General features: G+C 39.2%; 1 protein-coding gene across 2 annotated transcripts; it reads right to left on the reverse strand.

The window, feature by feature from the left end:
- Positions 1–235: 235 nt before the first annotated feature.
- Positions 236–20,438, reverse strand: Hesx1 (HESX homeobox 1). Of its 2 annotated transcripts, none has more exons than XM_074044020.1 (6): positions 20,326–20,438; positions 19,216–19,257; positions 1,877–2,143; positions 1,211–1,410; positions 858–959; positions 236–764 (listed from the first exon to the last, which is right to left on the reverse strand). In XM_074044020.1, the coding sequence occupies exons 3-6, from the start codon at positions 2,031–2,033 to the stop codon at positions 666–668; spliced, it is 558 nt and encodes a 185-aa protein (XP_073900121.1). In that variant the 5' UTR covers positions 2,034–2,143; positions 19,216–19,257; positions 20,326–20,438; the 3' UTR covers positions 236–665. The 2 variants fall into 2 exon arrangements, with proteins under 2 accessions (XP_073900121.1, XP_073900120.1); XM_074044019.1 differs by having other exon boundaries at positions 1,877–2,022; positions 20,326–20,393.
- Between the last annotated feature and the right edge of the window lie 28 nt (positions 20,439–20,466).

Below are 20,466 nucleotides of genomic sequence, written 5' to 3' on the forward strand. Positions count from 1 at the left end.
AACTACTTAAATATTTGTATTGATTTGCAGCTTAGTTCTTCTGTGTGCTACAGTACTAATGGTATGGGTGTGAGAGCTGAGGCTTTTCTATTTCTACTTTGACTTCCCTTTGAAAGAATCAAACAGAAACTGGCACACAGTAAGGATTCATTCTGATACATGATGAGAAATTCTTACTGCTTAATGCTGTAGATCAAGAGAAGCTAGAAATTCACAAATAAGTCATATTCTATAATATAGTCAAGTATAATCACATTTGAAAATATGTTTGAAGGAAACTAACTGAAATAAATTATGCCCTTAATTTTTGGATTATTTTACTTGAAATAATTTGTAAATGGAATCTAGCTTGTGGAATCACTTAGTCATGAGTTGACTGATTTTAGTACACTAATTTATTAAGATTAACTTTGCTCAGTTAAAAAATAGCTATTTTTTCTGAAAACATTTCTTAAAATATATAGGAAAAGTTTTTTTATTGTAACTGAAAAGTGCCCAAATATGATATATAACATGCTATAATCACAATTATTTACAACATATTTTTTAAAAGACAATATTCAGATTAATTGCAGGAAGGAAAACCTCATATTTTGAACACTTGCTATTTCCATCGATCCTCCATGTTCTATGACTGGAAAATAATTTCACATGTTTAGCTTTCTCTATTCCAGGAGATTTGTGTTGAAATTTTTTTTTGCCATTAGAAACTGTGATTCTCTATGGGACCTTTTCAGCTTTGCACGCCGATTTTGGAACCAAATCTAAAATTAAGGAAAAATAAAATAAGTATCAGAAACATTTTATTATTCTTACCAGTTCAATCATCATAAATATCAACTAAATTTGAAAGTTACCTGGATTCTGTCTTCCTCTAAATTCAGTTTTTGAGCTAAGTCTTCTCTGATATCGATGCCAGGATAGCAGTTTACTCTAAAGACATTTTCCAATACTTCAACCTAGAATAAGGAAATACTTTTCAAAGTGTTGATAGTCCATATAAAAATGGGCTTTAATCTGTATAACAAAAATTGTATTTAAACCTTGGGCAATTAATCTGCCTTTTTAAAAAAGTGACTATCCAGAATGATAGTCCATTGTTCTAATTAAAAGGGTTCTAAACTGGGACCCCAGTTGAATAGGCTTGTGCTCAACAGGGTGTCAGTTAAAGCCTTTGTATTATCATTACTGCATGAAAAAATCTTCCCACCTGGTTTGGGGTGAAAGCAGTTCTTGGTCTCCTGCCTCTGTACCAACTCATCTCTTTTTTCAAAGATAGTCTTTCTGAGGCTGACAAGCAATTTTCAAATTTCCAAGCTTTTTCTTCTGGCCTTGGGTGGTCCATCATACAAGGAAAGGAGATCCCACTGGGAAAACTCGGGACATGTGGGCACAGGTTACCATCTTTCCCTAAAATCAGAAAAGACCCTCTCTTAGATTGTCAATTCTGTATCCTACAGAGTTCTCTAAGAAATAATTTCAGTAACTTGTTTTTAAGTTTCTTAGTGGAATCCTTCTGGGTTTCTCAAAAGAACTGCCCTCATCAATCCAAAAGCCAAACAAAATGAAGATCCTGCCTTGGCAATGGAGAACATTTATTTGTCAGTGAAAATGAATTTAGAACAACTGAGTGCCAAATATGCATGGAAAGAGATCTTTTGAAGTAAATGTAGATTCTTGGCATTTCCTGAGTGAACTTATACCCACTCAGAGGCACACATTCTATCCCACAGAACGCAGCTGGAGGCATTACAAGTGCTAGATGCTTCAGTTATGTAACTGAATGACACCACAGTTTCTATTCTAACTGCAGCGAAGGACACACTAAAAACTCAAATGAAATTAAAAAGAGTTTACAATTAAAGTTGTGGCATACCTGAGGAGTCGCAAGTGTCTGCCCAGGGCCTGTGGGGTTTCACTGATGGAACGCAGTCTTTCTTCTGATCCAGTCCTAAAATGCTCTCAATGGAAAAGGAGCAGGGCGAAGGCTTTCGTTCCCCAAGCTGAGCACCTTCCTGAAGGCTGGGAGACATACTCCTGTTGTGTGGCTGGGCCCCACGTGTACAGGGCTAGGACTTTCCTGCAGTTCACCTTATAGCTTCACTGACAAGGGGCTGGATTTGGAACGTCACTAATTGAAATCCTGTTTTAGAAGGTTTTAGCATGTCAATGAACATTTGCCCAGCCAGCAGTTTGAGGAGTTAATTGTTTATTTGTTTGCAAGTAATTAGCAGCTAATGGCTACGCCAGGGGGCCACCTACAGGGACAAAAAGTGTTATCTCTCCTAAGCAGAACACAGACTTAACTTTCTGGAAAGAAGTGATGCACAAACATAGCACTCCTCCTTTATTTGAAACCATCAATGTATAAAATCATGCTTTTTATTTTGAAGTTTATACTTTCATGGACTCCAGTTACCTAAACTTACAGGCAAGATAGGAGAGCAGTCAAGTAGTAAGTAATCTAATTTAAGTGAATTTTCTTCCAAGGAAATTGGAAAAAATAATAATCTCTTAATGCTATTACGGTAATTCTGATGAAAATGCCTGTTTTTCATATGCATATGTAACAGTGAATGTTGTCAATGAAAACACAATAGCATTTGGAGTGCGGCATATTGGAAAAGGTTGCCAATGGCATTAACACTGAGTGTAATTGTCTTCCAAGAGCCTGGATTGATTCACAGGAACACTTGCACCAAGTATTTTAAATAATTAATGGGCTAATTCCTTTCCTTCATCTCTCCTTTTAAATGAGAGAGATACAAGTTTACATGAAGATTCATATGTAACTACCTCCAAGCAATTTAAAAGCCTGAGTGTTCAAATTAAAAGAGAATAAAGATCACAGTTAACTGCACTTTTTTTTTTTTAATGGTCTAAGGATCAAATCCCAGGGCCTTGGTGTAATCTAGGCAATCACTCTACTGCAGAACTAAACCCCAGCCTTAGATAACTGCACTTTCTAAAGAAAAATCCCCCTCTTTGACCTTTTCTTTTCCTTTCCTTCCTCCTCCCCTCACCTTCCTCCTTCCCTCTGCCTCTCCCTCCTCCCTCCCTCCCTCCTCCCTTCCTCCTTGCTCGCTCGAGCTCTCTCTCTTGCTCTCTCTCTCCTCTTTCTTTCTGATGCTTGGGATGGAATCCAGCATCTGTAGCATGCTAAGCACAAACTCTATCAGTGAGCTAAATCTGTTGAGGGATTAGGGGTGAGGGTAGATTTCATGAGGATGATAAGTCTTGTAAAAAATAACTAAGAATAGACAATTTTAATTTCATAATCTTGGCAAAACTGGAAATGAAGTGAATAGTGTAGATGCTAACTGGGAAGATTTTGGAGAGGTTGTTCTCCCAAAAGGGCGTAAAAGTTGCAGTTCTTACACTTTGCTCCTTTTCTTCCACAATCTTTTTTTTTGGGACAGAGTCTCACTATGTAACCCAGGCTGGCCTTGAACTCTTTCTTTTCTTTTCTTTTTTTTTTTCTTGATAGAACCAGCTTTTGAACTCAAGGCTTCAAGCTTGCAAAAGCAGGTGCTCCATGGCTTGAGTCATACCTCCATTCCTGGCCTTGAATTCTTGATCTTCCTCCCTCAGCCTCCAGAGCAGCTGGTATTACAGATATGAACCACAATGCCCAGCTCCAGTACATTCTTTTTTATTTTGGCAGAACTGGAGTTTGAACTCAGGGCCTACACCTTGAACCACTCCAACAGCCCTTTTTTGTGATGGCTTTTTTTGAAATAGGGTCTCCCAAACTATTTGCTGGGGTTGGCTTTGAACCATGATCCTCCTGATCTATGCTTCCTAAGTAACTAGGATTACAGGTGTGAGCCACCAGAACTTGGCTCTCCACTACCTCTTGAAGATAAATATAAGTGGCAGTTTTTTCATCATTTAAATGACTGCCCGACTTTGCTTCAGGAAAAGCAGTCTTCACTCATAGAGGACATAGCCTCTACACAATGGAGCTCAGTGTCATCAGATTTTATCCTACCATGATATCACAAGTATTAAGGCAAATTGCTCCACATGCAGGCTCTGAGGTGAACAACGGTTCTCACACACAAAACACCAGCAGGCACACAGAAAGATGTGTTTATAAATATACATATACAAATCATTTTGAGGATGCACAAACCACTAAGCATTCACACCTCATGGAGGTTTTGAATGTAGTGTATTAAGATGTAGACAGTGCAAAGGTGGGGTAACCTTAATCTGGAAGATTTGGAGGAAGAGAGTTCAGGACCTTCCCAGACTTCTTTCTTTCCTGTGAGACATTCATTCATTCCACAACTGGTTGAGCCAGGGAAAACAGAATGGTGTCCTTGCCTTCATGAAGCTCCAACAGTGCAGGTAAGGGTTGAGGGTTGGCAGTCAGGCAACAATTAAAAATTATAAGTAAATCATCTAGCAAGTTAGCCAAGGATAAGCCTGGGAAAAGGAAACTGGTGAGCTATGTAGATGGAGGTGCTGGGGTAGAAGGCTTACTGAGATTCTTAACCTACAGGTTAGTGCCTCATAGCCAAAGGCACAAGGAAGCTGCAGTATGTTCTAAAGCAACTTCAGTTCCAACTGCTTCTTTATTAACAAGGACATTCTAAGATTTTTATTCATCTTGCACCGATTCCATTTGCATATACACAACAGCATTTTATATATGAACGAACAGATCAAAATAGAAAGCAGGAAAGACTTTTTCTAAAACTGTGGAAGAAATGTTTTCTAATATATACACACAAAGGATTTTAATGGGGCCAGACACTGTAATAGGTGCTTGAGATTTCTGAGGAACAAAGCATGGCAATGTCAAAGAGCAATAAACACTGCAACAAGTAAACAAGGTCATGGAGATGCAACATAGTGGGGGAGGATGTCTTTGAGGACAGTGAGGTGGTCAGTGGTCCAGGAAGGTCAAGGGTCCATTTCAGCTGAAGCTGAGAATGAGAATGGTATGCCTGAGAAAAAGCATTACAGATGAAGGAAAGAGCAAGTACAAAGGTCTTGTAGTTGCAAAACACTTAGGACAGTTGAGGAAGAAAAAGGAAGTAGCTAGAGTGGAGTTAGCAATACCAGATGCACTTGGAGAGTGCAGGCTAGATAACAGACTGTCTTTATAAAGACTATGGCATGGAATTCCAGTGCCACAGGAAGCCAGGGTGGGGCTTAAATGCTGGGACTGATATAGGATTTATGTTTTCAAAACTTCATTCTGGGCCCTGTACCAACAAACAAAACAAAACAAAACTTCACTCTGGGGCTGGGGGTGTAGCTCAGTGGTAGAGCACTTGCCTAGCATGTGGAACACCTGGCTTTAATCCCTAGCATTGAAAAACACCCACCTTATTCTACCTGCCTTGTGTAGAAGCATTAGAAAGGACAGAGTCTAACCAGGGAGATCGCTTGGCAGTCATTTATTTAACACATATTTACTGAGCATAATACTATGTGTTAGGCTTTGCTTTAGATGTGAGCCAGAGATGATGGTTGTTAGAGAAAGCAATAGGGAGTTTGGAGAGAGGTGTGATTCATCAGGAGGTTGCAGGAGACCGAATAACTGAATAATTGGTTCCAATTCTTTTACTGTGGCTTTGTGGAAAACACAGAGTACACTTCTTGACTTAGGGCTTATCTATGTGACTTTCTTCAGTCACTGAAAAGAGTTATGAGTAGAAGTTCAAAATGTATCAACATGATTGGTTTGCCCTCTTGGGCTTCTGACATCACTATGACACCATCCCTGGGGTAGCTACTAACTACTGTCCTTCAGCCTCAGCTCAAATCAACATACATGGATCAGACCTCAACCCATCCTGCAGCCTACAGCTAAGTCAGCTGAGTCTAGTCAAGCTCAGACAAACACCAACTGACCTGCAATTTTGTGAGAAAAATATTCATTGTTTAAGCCACTGGGACTTTTGAGATTTTTTACACATAACATTTTGGAAAAAACAACTTGTAATTCAGGAGTAAACAAACATGTTTTGTAAATGACTGGATATGGAGATGGAAAAGCAAAGGCATTAAGAATGACTCTGGTCAGGTGTGGTGGTGCAGGCTTGTAATTCCAGTACTTGGGAGGCAGAGGCAGGAGGATCATGAATTTGAGGTCTGGGCCACATGGATCCTGTCTCAAAAAATAAAATAAACTCACTAACCAATCAACCAAAACAGAATGACTCTGGGGATGAAGAGCACTTGCCTAGCAAATGCACAAAGCCTGAGTACACTAAAGAAGAAAAAAAAAAAAAAAGGAAGAAAGAAAGAAGGGAAAAAGAATAGCTCTGTTTTTTGAGTAAGTGCAGTGCCATTTACTGGGGTGTGGAAAGGGGGGCTGGGGAGGATAAGACTGGGAAGAAATGAAGAGCTCCAGTTTGGATAGCAAGTAGCTACTGGATATACAAATTTGAGCTCAGGGCTGAAGCTCTGTCTGTGATCACTGGAAAAAGGATGGTCTTAAAAGCCGTAGATGTGCATGAGGTCACCCAGAGAATGGAGCTGGGGACAAGAAGGGTCTCAGATAGGGGGAGGTGGGACAAATGTTGGCACCTACATCTGGAGGTTGGAGAAGTAGCACTACAGAAGGAGCAACTAAGGCAGGAGGAAAACATGGAGGCAAGGAAACACAGCAAGGAAAATTGCCAAGGGAAAGATGGCGACAACAGTGTCCTTAGTGGTCCCTGCTTCCACCCTTGAACCCCGGTGGTTTTCTATCAACACAGCAGCAGAAAGGGGCATTTAAAAACAGAAGTCAGTTCATGTTGCAACTCAGCTCAAAAAATGGCTCTTTACCTAAGTAAAAGTCAAAATCTTTACCCTGGCCTGTAGGACCCTAGAGGATCTGCAGCTCTCCTTACCTACTTAATCTTATCTCCCTACTACTCTCTCCCAGCTCAGGCTTAGCCACATTGGACTATTCCTTCTCTCTCTCTCTTTTTTAGTGTGGTACTGGAGTTTGAACTCAGGGCCTTGTGCTTGCTTAGGCAGGTGATTTACCACTTGACCTCCAGTCCTTTTTTGCTTTAGCTGTTTTTCAGGTAGGGTCTCACATTTTTTGCCTAGGGTTAGCTTCAGACTCAGATCCTCCTATGTGTGGCCTCCAGTGTAGCTGTAGGTAGGTAGGTACAGACATATACTACCATGCCTGGCTTATTGATTAAGATGAGGGTCTCCTTAACTATTTGCCTAAACTGGTCTTAATCCTCCCAATCTCCACCTCCCAAGCAGCTGGGATTACAGAAGTGAGTCACCATGCCTGGCTCTATTTCTCCTCTTTAAGAAAGCACCACACACAACCCTGCCTCAAGGTCTTTACAATGGTTGTCATCAATATCTGGAATGTTCATCCCTATGTATCCTCACCTCTTTCAAGTATTTGCTCCAATGTTACCACTGCAATGAGGCTTACCTTTCCTGCCCCTTTTTAAATTGCAACCTTCTTCCTAGCACTCATGTCTCTTGCCCTGTTCCAATTTTTGTTCCATAGCACTTACCACATTTTACCATATTTCATCTGTTTATGTTTACTGTATATTGTCTGTTTCCTCTTGTTAGGATTTTTATCTATTCTCTTCATTCCCCAGCATTCAAAACAGTGCTTGGCTCACATGAGGTGAAAGAATGAATGGCCAGCTGTGTCCATGCTGCCCAGAGGTTAAAATGAAGGCAGAAATGTATCCACTTGGCTTGTTAATAAGAAGGTTATTGACAACCGTGGCAAGCTTGAAATGTAGAGACAAAGCCAGACTTGAAGTAAATTGAAGAGTGAATGGAACACTTCTGATCTGGCACTGTGCAGGGCCATATTCCTTAAAACACTCTCTATCACAACACAACTACATTCTAGATAAAACATACCTTAGATGTATTGCTACAATTCCAACAAGTAAGAGAAATTTTGTTTGTTCATCAAATAAAACCAAAAGAAAATCCAACAACCAAGAAATGAAATCAGAAATGGGATAAATAACCAAATAGTAAACATGGATTCAAAAAACCCTCCAAGGACAAATACCTTTAGCATCACTGAAATTAGGATAATAACTCTCAGACTGGCAGCAGGTGAGGGAGCTGAGCTGAAGACACTCACTTACTTGGACCAGGACCACCAACCTCTTGGTTCCTGGCAAAAGCAGATTAAACTCTCTCTGGAGGAAAACATCCCTGATTTAGGTTCACAGACTCTTACAAGAATAAGCAAACATAAGCTCATAATCATAGACTATCAAACACATGAGGCCAGCCACCATGGGGAAAAAGCAGAAATGATGAGATTTGCAACCCACAGCAGAGACTGTTAGTTGTCTCCCTATAGCCATTTACAGTCCATCAACAGCAATGTAATTTTTAGGTAAAGGTTAATAACTACATTTCCCAGATTGTCCTGCATGTTGGTGTGGTCTTGTGATTTCATATTCCCCCTATTACCTGTGGGGTAAATATGAGCAGAAGCAATGTATGTAAGTTTTACACTCAGCTACTAAAAGGTAAGGTGTGCCCTTCCTGCTCCCATTTACTGTTTTTTGCTTGAGGACTATGGACAAGTGGTGGAAAGTGAAAGATAGTAAGAGAGAAGGGAGCTTAGAACCCTGTTGATTGTGGGCTGGACATTCCATATCAGTACTGGACCAATGACGGACAGAAAATAAATGTATCTTGTTATTTGGGGTTTCTATGTTATAGCAGTCAAGTCTATATTCTAACTAATAACAGATAAGATGAAATTCAGATGCTGCTCAAGTTATCAGGTATGGAATATAGAATAGCTATAAATGGAAGTTTAAGGAACTAATGGTAAAAATCATACATAGAGACAAGCAAAATGAAATGATCAGGAATGACTAGAAAGACTTTTAAAGAACCAAATGGAACTTACCAAATGAAAATACACATTATTTTTGGAATGTACTCAGTGAATAAATTAAGCATCATTATGGACAGTCATGTATATGTTCTTATCCATACCCTGGCCAACACTCTCTTTTTTGGCAGTTTTAGGGCTTGAACTCAGGGCTACACACTTATAGGCAAGACAGCTCTACCACTCAAGCCACTCCACCAGACCTGTTTTGTGTTGGGTTTTGTTTTTTTTGTACCAGGGCTTGAACTCAGGGCCTACACCTTGAGCCACTCCACAAGTCCTTTTTATGTTAAGTATTTTTGAGATAGGGTCTCACAAACTATTTGCCCGGGCTGGCTTCAAGCAGCGATCCTCCTGATCTCTGTCTCCTGAGTAGCTAGGATTATAGGCATGAGCCAAATACTCTTTATTATAAACATTTTAAACTACTGCCCATCTGGTAAACAAAATAATTACCTTCTTTGCATTTCTTCAAGAAAATTTGGGCATTTAGTAATAATAAACAAACAACCATATTTCTATGTCTGTTGGTCAGCATGCCTTTCCTCTTTTGTGAAATAATGGGATGTGCCCATTTCTATTAGGGTGAATTTTTTTGTGTCTTCACCTTCTTGAGAAGGTTGGGGAGGTTAGAAGTAGAGACTCAATGTGAATAAAAATGAAAAAATTTGTATTTATTTTCTGTATCTCTTATGTTCTGTATTTTGATGGAGTTTGTATTACAGAGGTGTATGCATTTGTCAATTCTCACTGATTAGTACTCAGTGACTTTTCACTTCTCTGAACCTAACAAATATATATATATTTTTGATGACACTGGGGTTTGAAGTCATGGCCTCACACTTGCTAGGCAGGTTCTCTACCACTTGAGTCACTCTACCAGCCCTGAACCTAACATTTTATCTACAAAAGCACAAACAAGTTAATGTAATATATGCTGAGAAGTGTACTGATTTCTATAACTTACTTTAAAATCCATAAAACATAAAATGGATTAATGGACAGATAGATAGATGATGTTTCTGTCATCACTATGAATCAATATTATTCTATACTTCTAGACCAATAGAACTAATGCCAGAGTTTTGTTTTCTGAGATGATGGAAGTATTCTTTATCTGAGCTATCTGAAGTGCGAGTCACTATCCACATGTGGTGAAGGAGCACTTGAAATGGGGTCAGTGAAACTGAGAAAATAACTTTTAAATTAAACTCAATTAAATTAAATTTAGATAGTCACAGATGGCTACTGGTACTGTATTTGATAGCACAAAGGACATTTTTATCACTGAAGAAAGCTCTGTTGGACAATGCTGTTCTAAAATTGGGCAATGCGGAAAACACTGATGATGAAAACAGATCTCTTAGTTTTTATTGACCCAAGAATGGTGTTTCATAATTAACACTATCTGGGCTGGGGTGAGGCTTGCCTAGCATGCGTAAGGCTCTAGGTTTGATCCCCAGCACGGCAAAAACCAAAACATATGTCTACTGTTGGTTTCTAATAAATGCTAGTTATTTAGCATAATGTTACAATGAATACAAACACAAAATATCTGCAGTGGTTTATAGCTACTAAAGCATTTTAGCATATTTGCATTTAATCTTTACACAAATCCTCTACTATTTCATAGCTGAGAAAGCAGAAATCAAGAGTGTAATGTACATAAGTCATTAATTAGAAAGCGGCAGAGTTTTGATTTGCAGTTTCTGTCTCCAAATTCTCTGTTCTATTGACTTTATCAATTAATGGCCATGTAAATCTTCACCAATGATTTCACGATGTAGACTGGTCAATTAAGGAAAAGACTGTGAAAATCTTGCATATGATAAATAACCAATATCTTTCAACATTTTGATATGAGAAATAAAGAGTGACAGACTGACCTTGAAGAGGACATTTAGGAATAACAAAATCGGAAAGTCTATATTTTAATCGTATAAATGTTCAAGATGAAAGGTTTGTGTTTTGTCTTGGTTTATTAACTTGGAAATTCACCCAGATTTTGATGATGACTTTTTTTACTGTACTGGGGTTTGAAATCTGGGTTTTAAGCTTGCAAAGCAGGTGCTTCACTGCCTGAGCCATGACTCCAGATCTTTTTGCTCTGGTTATTTTGGAGCTAGGGTCTTGCTCTTTGCTCAGGCCAGCCTAGACCATGATCCAACTATTTTACCCTTCCCACCCTAGCTGGGATGGCAGTCATGACACCATGCCAAACTTTTTTTCATTGAGACGAGGTCTCATGAACTTCTTTTCTGCACAGATTGGCCTCAAACCATTAGCCTCCCAATCTCAGCCTCCTAAGTAGCTAGGATTACAGGTGTGAGCCATCAGTGCCTGGCTGATAAAAATTTATTTTTAAATTATGCCTTTCAATTAAGACCCAAATCAGGGCCTGGTGTGGTGACATGGCTGTAATCCAGTTACTTGGGAGATGGAAGTGGGAGGATCTTGAGTTTGAGGCTAGCCTGGGCAAAGTTAGTGAGAGAGCATATCTCAAAAACAAAATATAAACCAAAGGCTGGGCCCCTGTACAACTAATGTATGGTAAATAACAACAATAACAATACAAAACAAGGGCTGTGGCATGGTAGAGTGCTTACCTAGGAGGTCCAGGACCCTGGATTTAATCCCCAGAACCAAAAAGAAGACAAAAATCATCACACATCAGGAAGTATGCTCAAGGTCTTAGGGTTTTTGTCAGAGATTTCTATAAACTAGCCATACAATTATACAAATGGTTTGCTAGCACAAAAAGAAAGATAAGCAGTAAGCAAAATTTTAGTAACACTTGCCTCTTTCTTTCTTTTGCATAGGAATTGCCTGATTTAAGACTTTCAGGGCTTGTGGAATGGCTCAAATGGTAGAGCGCCTGCCTAGCAAATCTAGCAGGTATGAGGCCCTGAGTTTAAACTCCAGCACCATAAAAAAAAAAGACTTTCAGTATTTTAAATGTCAAAATGTGGTTTCTATTGGGGCTAGGGGTATATCTCAGTAGTAGAGTGTGTGTTTACCGTATGCAAGGCCCTGGGTTCAATCCCAGCACCAAAGTAAATAAATAACATAAAGGTTTGGTTTCTACTGCTGTTCCTCCAGTGTTTTCTAGAATGGACACAATGCCAAAGGAGACATTCAATAAATATTTGCTGAGAGTGAACGGCTGGAAGGATGGGACTAACGAGAGGTGGCATGTGTAAATTGTACAATTTAAATGCTGTAGGCTGAGCATTGCTACTGTTGTGTTTCAATGTGAAAGAGTAATCTCAGTTTTCTGTGAACAAGCATCACTCTAGGACAGTCTGAAAATTAGAAGGTATTATGCCATTGTGGAACTAAAATTTAATAAAACATGAAATGGAGTATCAATCTAAAAAATCTGGGTTTAAAATCCTGAGACATGTTACACAATTCAAATCTGCAGCACTCTTGTCATTCCTGTGGCACTTGCTGGTACCAGAGATACATGTATTTTTCCCAATAATTACAAGGTTTAGGAGAACAGGAACTGTTTCATACATGTTTCTCTCTCTCCTTGTACTCAGCGCAGCCTGTATATGGGAGATGTTAAATAAAGGTTATTTGAATAAGTTTGTTTTATTTATAACATTCATAAAACATTTTAGTCTTTGCTCTTTTTTTTTTTTTTTTTTGGTGGGGATGAGGTTTGAACTCAAGGCTTCACCCCAGTCCATTTTGCTCTGGTTATCCTGGAGATGGGGTCTTGTAAACTTTCTGCCTAAGCTGGCCTTGAACCCCGATCCTCTCAATATCAGACTCCCAAGTAGCTAGGATTACAAGTGTGAGTCACCAGTGCCTGGCATCTCGTGACTTTTGTAAACATAAATAATATAATTTTTTTAGTCTTTTAGGAATACCAGTAAGTGCATACACAATAACAATATAAGAAATTAAAGATGTATACACATGAGGCTCTAGGAGCAGGAAAGAGTCCAAATTGGTTTGAGTGAGACTGAGCAGGACTGAACAGTCGTTAAGACCCTAACTCTGCCGGATGCCAGGGGTTCCCGTCCTGTCATCCTAGCTACTCAGGAGGCAGAGATCAGGAGAATCCCAATTTGAAGCCAGCCTGGGCAAATAGTTCACCAGACCCTATCTTGGAAAACCCTTCACACGAAGCTGGTGGAATGGTTACTGTTATTGATCTTATTATTAAGGCTTTTCCAGAGAGATCATGAAGCAAATATGTTTTAAGAAACGATCAAGACAAGGAACATAATTTAAATTCAATCAGGTGTGTGTATCTATCTATCTGATGAAGGGAGGGAGATAGTTAAAGTGATATTCCCATATTTCTAGCTTAGAAAACCAGATGGATGATGGTACTGTTAACTAAGAAGGGACTATAGACAAAGGAGGGGTTATCATTTACAAACTGTATTTCTAATTATATAAACAAATGAGCAAGAATTTTAGCAAACTGAATTACTTCAGAATTAAAGTTCCAATTATGGCCAAAATTGGCAGAATGTAATACATGATAAAGATTCTAAAAATACTTCAGGGGGCAACTTTATGTAGAATAGTAAACATTATTATCATATACCTCTCAAACATAACCTAAATAGGTCTAGCGGAGTGGCTTAAGTGGTAGAGCAACTGCCTAGCAAGCGTGAGGCCCTGAATTCAAACTCCTTCCCTCAAAAACTCCAAATATAACCTAAATAAATGAGATCATTTCATACTAGAATACAATGAAAATAACCTTATTTTAGAAACCCAGCAACTCAGATGTTCGTGGAATTGTCTTAAAATAAATGTAAAGGTTATAATCAAGTAAGGCAGCTGCTATGGTTAACACTGGATCCTTCCTCAGAGGTACTACCCTGAGGATTCTCAGCCACATGTTGGTCCTCAAAAAAAAACTGGTATTGTTTTGGGGTCAGGAGCAGAAAAGAGCAGAAACAATCTTTGAAATGTTTTACTTTGAGTACCTAGAGGTCTTATCCATTTCCAGGACCCACAGTGTCTTCCAATCTCTTCTTCAGCCAGGACACCTATTCACTAATGAATGTCTCTTTAAAAATTGGAAAATTTTAAGAGAAAAACAAAAAAGTTAATATATCATGCTCATTGATCTATTCAAGATAATAGTTATGCTCCAGTTTTCTTTTCTTTTCTTTTTTTTTGTAGTACTGGGGTTTGAACTCAGGGCCTATACCTTGAGCCACCCCACCAGTCCGGTGGACTATTTGCTTGGGCTGGCTTCAAACCAAGATCCTCCTGATCTCTGAGTCCTGAGTAGCTGGGATTACAGGTGTGAGTCATGCCCAGCTTCATTTTAATTTCTAATATTTTCTATTTAATTTTGAAACAATCTCAAACTTAAAGAATAGTTGCAAGTATAATACAAAAACCTTTTATCTCTGCAACCATATCATCCTTGAATACTTTAGTGTTTTTCCTGCAAACAATGACTTCCTCCTAACAATGACAACAAAATCATTAAAGGCAGGAAATTAATATTTGACACATCAATACCATCATCAAACCCCATTCAAGTTTCACCAATTGTCATTCACAAATAATGCCCTTTATAGCTTTTGGTCCGTTTATTGAATGCTGTTTGGCTAAGCCAGTAATTTGAATTTTTTCCTTTAAATCAATATATATATATATATATATAAAATAAACTACCAAGTTTAATTAAGACAATTCCCCTGGGGCAGAGTGGGCACAAGTTTATAATCCTGCAATGTGAGATTGAGGCAGGAGGATCTTGAGTTCCTCAAGATCAGCCTGGGCTACTTAGCAAGGCCCTGCCTTAAAAAATCAAAAACAAAAACTACCAAACAAAAATGACAATGTTAATTTGCCTATAATTTATGATATCTTATATTGCCAATTCACTTATCTTCCTCAGCATTTGTTTCAAATTACAACATCTATTTCAGTTTTGTTTGTTTGTTTTTTTGTTTTTGCCAAAATCAGAAAAGCCAAAGTCATCATAGTAGGTCACAAATTTGATTTGGCTTCCTCTTCCTCCCTGCTCCCTTAGTCTCTGCAATTCCTGAATCAGTCCAGGTCACTCCTGCCTTAGGGCTCTGGCCCTCTACCCTAATGGTCCCTCTTACTGGCATGCTCTCTCCTCAGATGTCCCCAGGCTCATTCCTTGACTTTTCCAGGTTTTTGTTCAGAAGTCACCTTCTCAATGAAGCCTACCGTGAAGAGCCTGTTCATCCCATTTTCCACTCTATTTCCTGCTCTTAACATCTCCTAATATACCACACTTCTAATACTACTTATGTTTATTTTTCACTGTCTTTCTCTTTAAAAAAAATATTTTGCTTATTTTGTAAAAAATATTTGTTGAATGGAGATAGTAGCAGTTTGATCACCAAACTGAATTAATGATGCCACCTAGTGTTCATGGAGGGACATACGGTTATCAATCCTGAAATGTGCATTAGCCATGAGATACATATTTGTGGTTTAATCAATTCTCAGCTACTTGTTTTTGTTTTTTTTTTTTATTGTTCTGGGTGGTTCTGTAAGGATGAAAATGTTTTCAGTGATTAAGCCATCATGGGACATACTGAATTCTCTAACAGCAACCTCTTTTCTGACTTGGCTGTTCCTTCCTATAATTATTACTGTCTTTTCACCTCCACACTTCCCCTCTAAGCACACCAAAACAACAACCAACCAAACCCAAACTCCTCAATATGGTAGTAGTTTTTCTGTTTTGGTAACTGAGGTACACTTTTCTCTAGACTATCAAAATACACATGCTGAGTTCCCACCAGAACTCAGGTTGAAATTCAATCCCCATTGTGAAGTATTATAAGAGTGGAAATGTATTCAACTATGGTGTGTGGAGATGGGACTTTTGGCTGTTTAAATGAGGCCATAACAGTGAGGCCCTAATTCAGTGGGGCTATGGCTTGGAAGGACAGGAAGAAAGACCTGAGCCAGGATGTCCTGTTTCACCATGAGCCCTGGACAGTGTTGAGACCGTGGAAAGTTGAAGGACCTTGCCAGACAAGGTTGCCCACTCTTGAACTTCCTAGCCTTCAGAAGCATGAGCCAAATAAACCTTTCTAATTTACAAATTACTGTCTGTGGCACTGAGCTGCAGCAATACAAAATGGACTAAAACAGCTTATTTCTTGAATTTTAAATTTTGGTGCTTGGCCACAAAAGCCTCTAAATCAGAGATAAAACATTAGCGAGGCTAATGGTAATATTTAAAATAGTATCAGAATCTCTGAGATAATAAGCATGATCTTCTGATTTAGAAAATATTGTTTTCTTTAAATGTGATAAAGAAGGAAACATGAAGAAAGCGGAAGGTGCTGTGAAAACATTAAAATATCTATTTTTTTTGACAGTACTGGGGTTTGAACTGAGGCTTTATGCTTGCTAAGCAAACATTCTACCACTTGAGCCACGCCCCTCACACCTTTTGATAGGGTCTCATGCTTTTGCCTGGGACTGGCCATGGATGGCAATTCTCCCTCCTCAGTCTCCTGAGTAGCTGGGATTACAGGGAGGCACCACGACATCTGGCACTGAACATTTAAATATTTTAATATTTAGCAGTATATAATGAAAAGGGTAATTAGCTGGGTTTTTGTGGAATGCTTATTCATCTAGACACTATTCTAAAGCTCATTAATCATCTTAACAACCCTCTAATATAGATTTTCTAAAATTGAGCCTTATTTCTCAGATGACAGAATAAAGACACAAAGAAGTTAAGTAAGTTGACTAACATCACAGAGCTAGAAAATGGTAATGCCAGGATTCAAAGTCAGACAGGCTGGCTCCATACTCATACTCTCATCTATCTACCCCAGAACTGGAAACCATAGTGCTGTGTCACAGTTTTGGCCTGATCAGAGAAATTAATTTATTAATGTCCTCTTCTTCCAAAAAGGAATCAGGCTATGTAAAAGAAACAAGAGTATGTACAGTTATCCTAGAACTAAGGTCTTATTCTTTTTACAGTCAAGAAAATAGAAGCTATAGAAACTTGCCTTGCAGAGGTACAAGGAAGGACTGGTTGTTCTTCTTGTTCTTCCTCTATTTTGCAACCACTCCTCAGAATGTTTTATTCTACCTCCCAATTGCCCAGTGTCCCAGACTCTGTCATGTGTTCTAATGTCTCAAAATAATTTGAGTTCCCAAATTCTCAACTAATATACCCATTTCATGAATTTGGTTTATCTTAGCTAGATGTTGAAAAGAAAATAATTGAATTATCTGTTAAGTAAGTCCCATTAAGGAGTGACATTCAGAAGCATTTACATTATATATTGTACTTCTAAAAGAAAAATGAATTTCCCAGAAGTTCAGACTGATGGAGTCTTTCAGAGGATATTTGTGAGTAGGTGATTCCCAGGCTTTCTAGAAGATTCTAGAAATGGTGCCCCTTTCACCATCTTCAGCTAGAATCTAGATTCCTCTTCTACATATTTACATGACTTTTTTTTTGGTTTTGTTTTTAAAATGTGGTGTTAGGAAACCCAAGGGCTTGCATATGCCAGGCAAACATTCTACCACTGAGCTACACCCCTAGCCCTGACTTTTGAAATTTTCTAAAATACAAATTCATTTGGGAAAGAGAAATGGTCATTTTCTACCTTATCTTGGAAATAGTTTTTCTAACATGTGGCTTAAGGATGACTTGCTTCAGACACACATGAAGTGATTCCTAGCCCCACTTCTGACCTACTATAGCAGAATTTTCTACCAGGCTGCAGGAATCTATATTCTAACAACAATCTATATTCTAACTCCCCAGATGATTTTTGTTTATGCTTAAGTTTGGAAACCACTGACCTAAGGGAATAAATTTTAAAAGTAAAACACCAGCATCATTTGGGTTGTTGGATTCTTTCCTATTACAGACCACAGACTAGAACTTCAAGGAGTATTATGTAAAAACCTAATTATGTGAAGACCAAATATAATCTTAAAAGACTAATAATTAGCAAATCTATTTACAAGATTGCATGTCCTTTTGTTGTGAATTACATGTGTGAAATTTCTCAGTGGATTGTAAATGTGAAACATCTCAAAGAATCCTTTGGTGGATGTTGCTTAATCCTGACTTGCCTTTCATAAAATTAACCAGCTGCCCAAAGATTATCCAACCTCTGGTCTAGTAACCCCTGGTCTAGTAACCCCTGAGGCTTTCTCTGAACAAGCCTCATTTCCTGCATAAAAGGAAATGGGTTTAAAATGATCAGAGTGTGGTCAGCTATAGAAAACTTAGGCTGATTAAACTTAAAGTGGTTATCAAAGGAGACAGAATTTTGCAGCTTTAGAGATGTTTTAAAATAGGAGAGTCGTATTTTTGGAAGAGCAGAGTATACATCATTGTGATCTAAAGCTACAGGAGCCAAATAGAAGGTGCTTTAAGATTATTTCTAGCTTTATAATATGACTAAACCACCTTTTTACTTGATTGAAAATTAACCTGTTTTTGCCTTTTCATTATGTATCATCATTATTAATATTATTGCTAAGCACTGAGTTTGAACTCAGGACCTCACACTTGCTAGGAAGGTGCTCTACCATTAGAGCCATGTCCTCCTACCCTTTTTTGCTTTAGTTATTTTTCCAGATAGGGGCTTGAGTTTTTGTCTGGGGCTGGCCTCAGACCATGATCCTCCTACCTATGCCTCCACAGAACTGGGATGACAGGCGCATGCCACTATATCCAGCTTACTGGTTGAGATGGAGATTTTTTTTTTTTTTCCAGAACTGGGGTTTGAACTCAGGGCCTCATGCTTGCTAGACGGGTGCTACAGCTTCAGCTACTCCACCAGCCCTTTTTTGTGAGACAGGGTCTCTTGATCCTCCTGATCTCTGCCTCCTGAGTAGCTAGGATTACAGGCGTGAGTCACCAGCACCCTGCTAAAGTGGTCTTTTTTATTTTTGGTGGTATTGGTGTTTGAACTCACAGCCTTGAACTTGCTAGGCAAGCACCCTTCCTACTTGAGCCACTCTGCCAGTTCGAAGTGGGGATCTTGATAAGTTTTTGCCCAGGCTGGCCTTGAACAGAGACACTCCTGAGCTCTGCCTTCAGAGTAGCTGAGATTATATATGTGAGACACCATACCCTGCTTGTTTTTATTTATTTATTTTTACCAATTAAGCCTGGCAAGACTTCCTTGACCCTCTCTGATAATGTAATAGCCTCTTGAGAATACTCTAGATACACAATATTTAACTTGATGATAACATCACACCTAGAGAATTCAGCTGTTAAAGAGAATTTTCACTGGAATATTTGGTTTGGCCAAGTTAACTGGGTAACTCTGTTATCAGTTGCATTATCTTTCCTCGCTTAAAATCGAAATCACAGTTCAACCAAGAAGATCACTTACCTGGAAAGTCCTTTTGTACAGCCAAGTTGCATGGCGCTTGTGCTGCAAGTAGAAAAGAGTTATCAAGGATACAGAATCGGTAACACAACTGGGAACCCTTATCACAATGTAAGAATAGAGTCCAAATTACCTTCCTCAAAAAAACTAAAGATCTCTTCAGAAGACTGACTAGTTGATAAAGAATCTGAGAGAGCTTTTATGCAGATTGTAACTCGAAAGGTAATTCGGTGAAACTGTAATACCAGTCTACCTGATAAAACTGTTCAAATATAATATTCTTTCCTTTAAGAGATCGTGGGAAAATACAGCCCACGACCATGTTTGGATTGGTCCACACTGTGGCTAGAACTGGTCCAATATGTCCGTGGAACCAGGCAGCACGTAACCTTAACTCAGCATCCCACTCTTTAAATGGAAATAGAATGGACTGGTGAGATTTTTGGAAAACACTAGTTCTTTTGCGATTTTCTCTATATACAGATGAAAGCTTGTTATTATTTCTACAGAGAAATAAACGAGGGAGTGCGAGGCTTGGGAAGATGGATGAGGAGGCGCAGGAGGAAGGACAGGGCTCTAGCCCCGTTGGGTCAACCCCCCAACTTCCCTGATCTTCACTTTACTGTCAGCTGAGACGCTTTATTTAAAAGCCTCTTCCAAAACTTTGTGATCAAATAGAAAAACTCCTCACTTGCTCATATAACTAACCAGTGTGTCCTGATTTTTAAAAGACGTCTTCTCTTGGGATGTAAAAGAAGCATGGAAATCCCAACCTCAGCATGTCAAGCAACAAAGTTACTGGCTTTTAACTGGGGTTCCACAAAAATAGTCTTGTGTCTGATTACTCTCTACAAATGTACCCCAGTTAATGACCACCCTCGGGGCTTCCCAGACCTGGGAGTTAGGAGAGTGAAGACCTAAGGCTTCGGACAGCGTTGGGAAGGTTATAATTTGAGGAACCTAAGGCGCCAGCAGTGGGGGTTTTCCTAAGGTTGCTGACGAAATATGTAGCAGGAGAAGTAAAATTGCCCTAAATTCCCCAGTGTGGTTCTCTAGGTTCTCCTTGGTTACCCGCGCCGGGAAGCTACGATGGAGACGTCCCCTACGACTTACACCCAAACGCGCGCGCGCAAGGAGATAGCGTCGTGGAAGGAACCTCCCCGTCAGTCTCGCAGCACTGATGGGCGTCGCGACCAGCCAATAGGCGCGCTGGGAGGCGGGGCAAAGCGGCCGAGGGGCGGGATTTCCCGCGCG

The sequence above is a fragment of the Castor canadensis genome, chromosome 10, assembly GCF_047511655.1.
Source record: "Castor canadensis chromosome 10, mCasCan1.hap1v2, whole genome shotgun sequence".
Taxonomy (NCBI): Eukaryota; Metazoa; Chordata; class Mammalia; order Rodentia; family Castoridae; genus Castor; species Castor canadensis.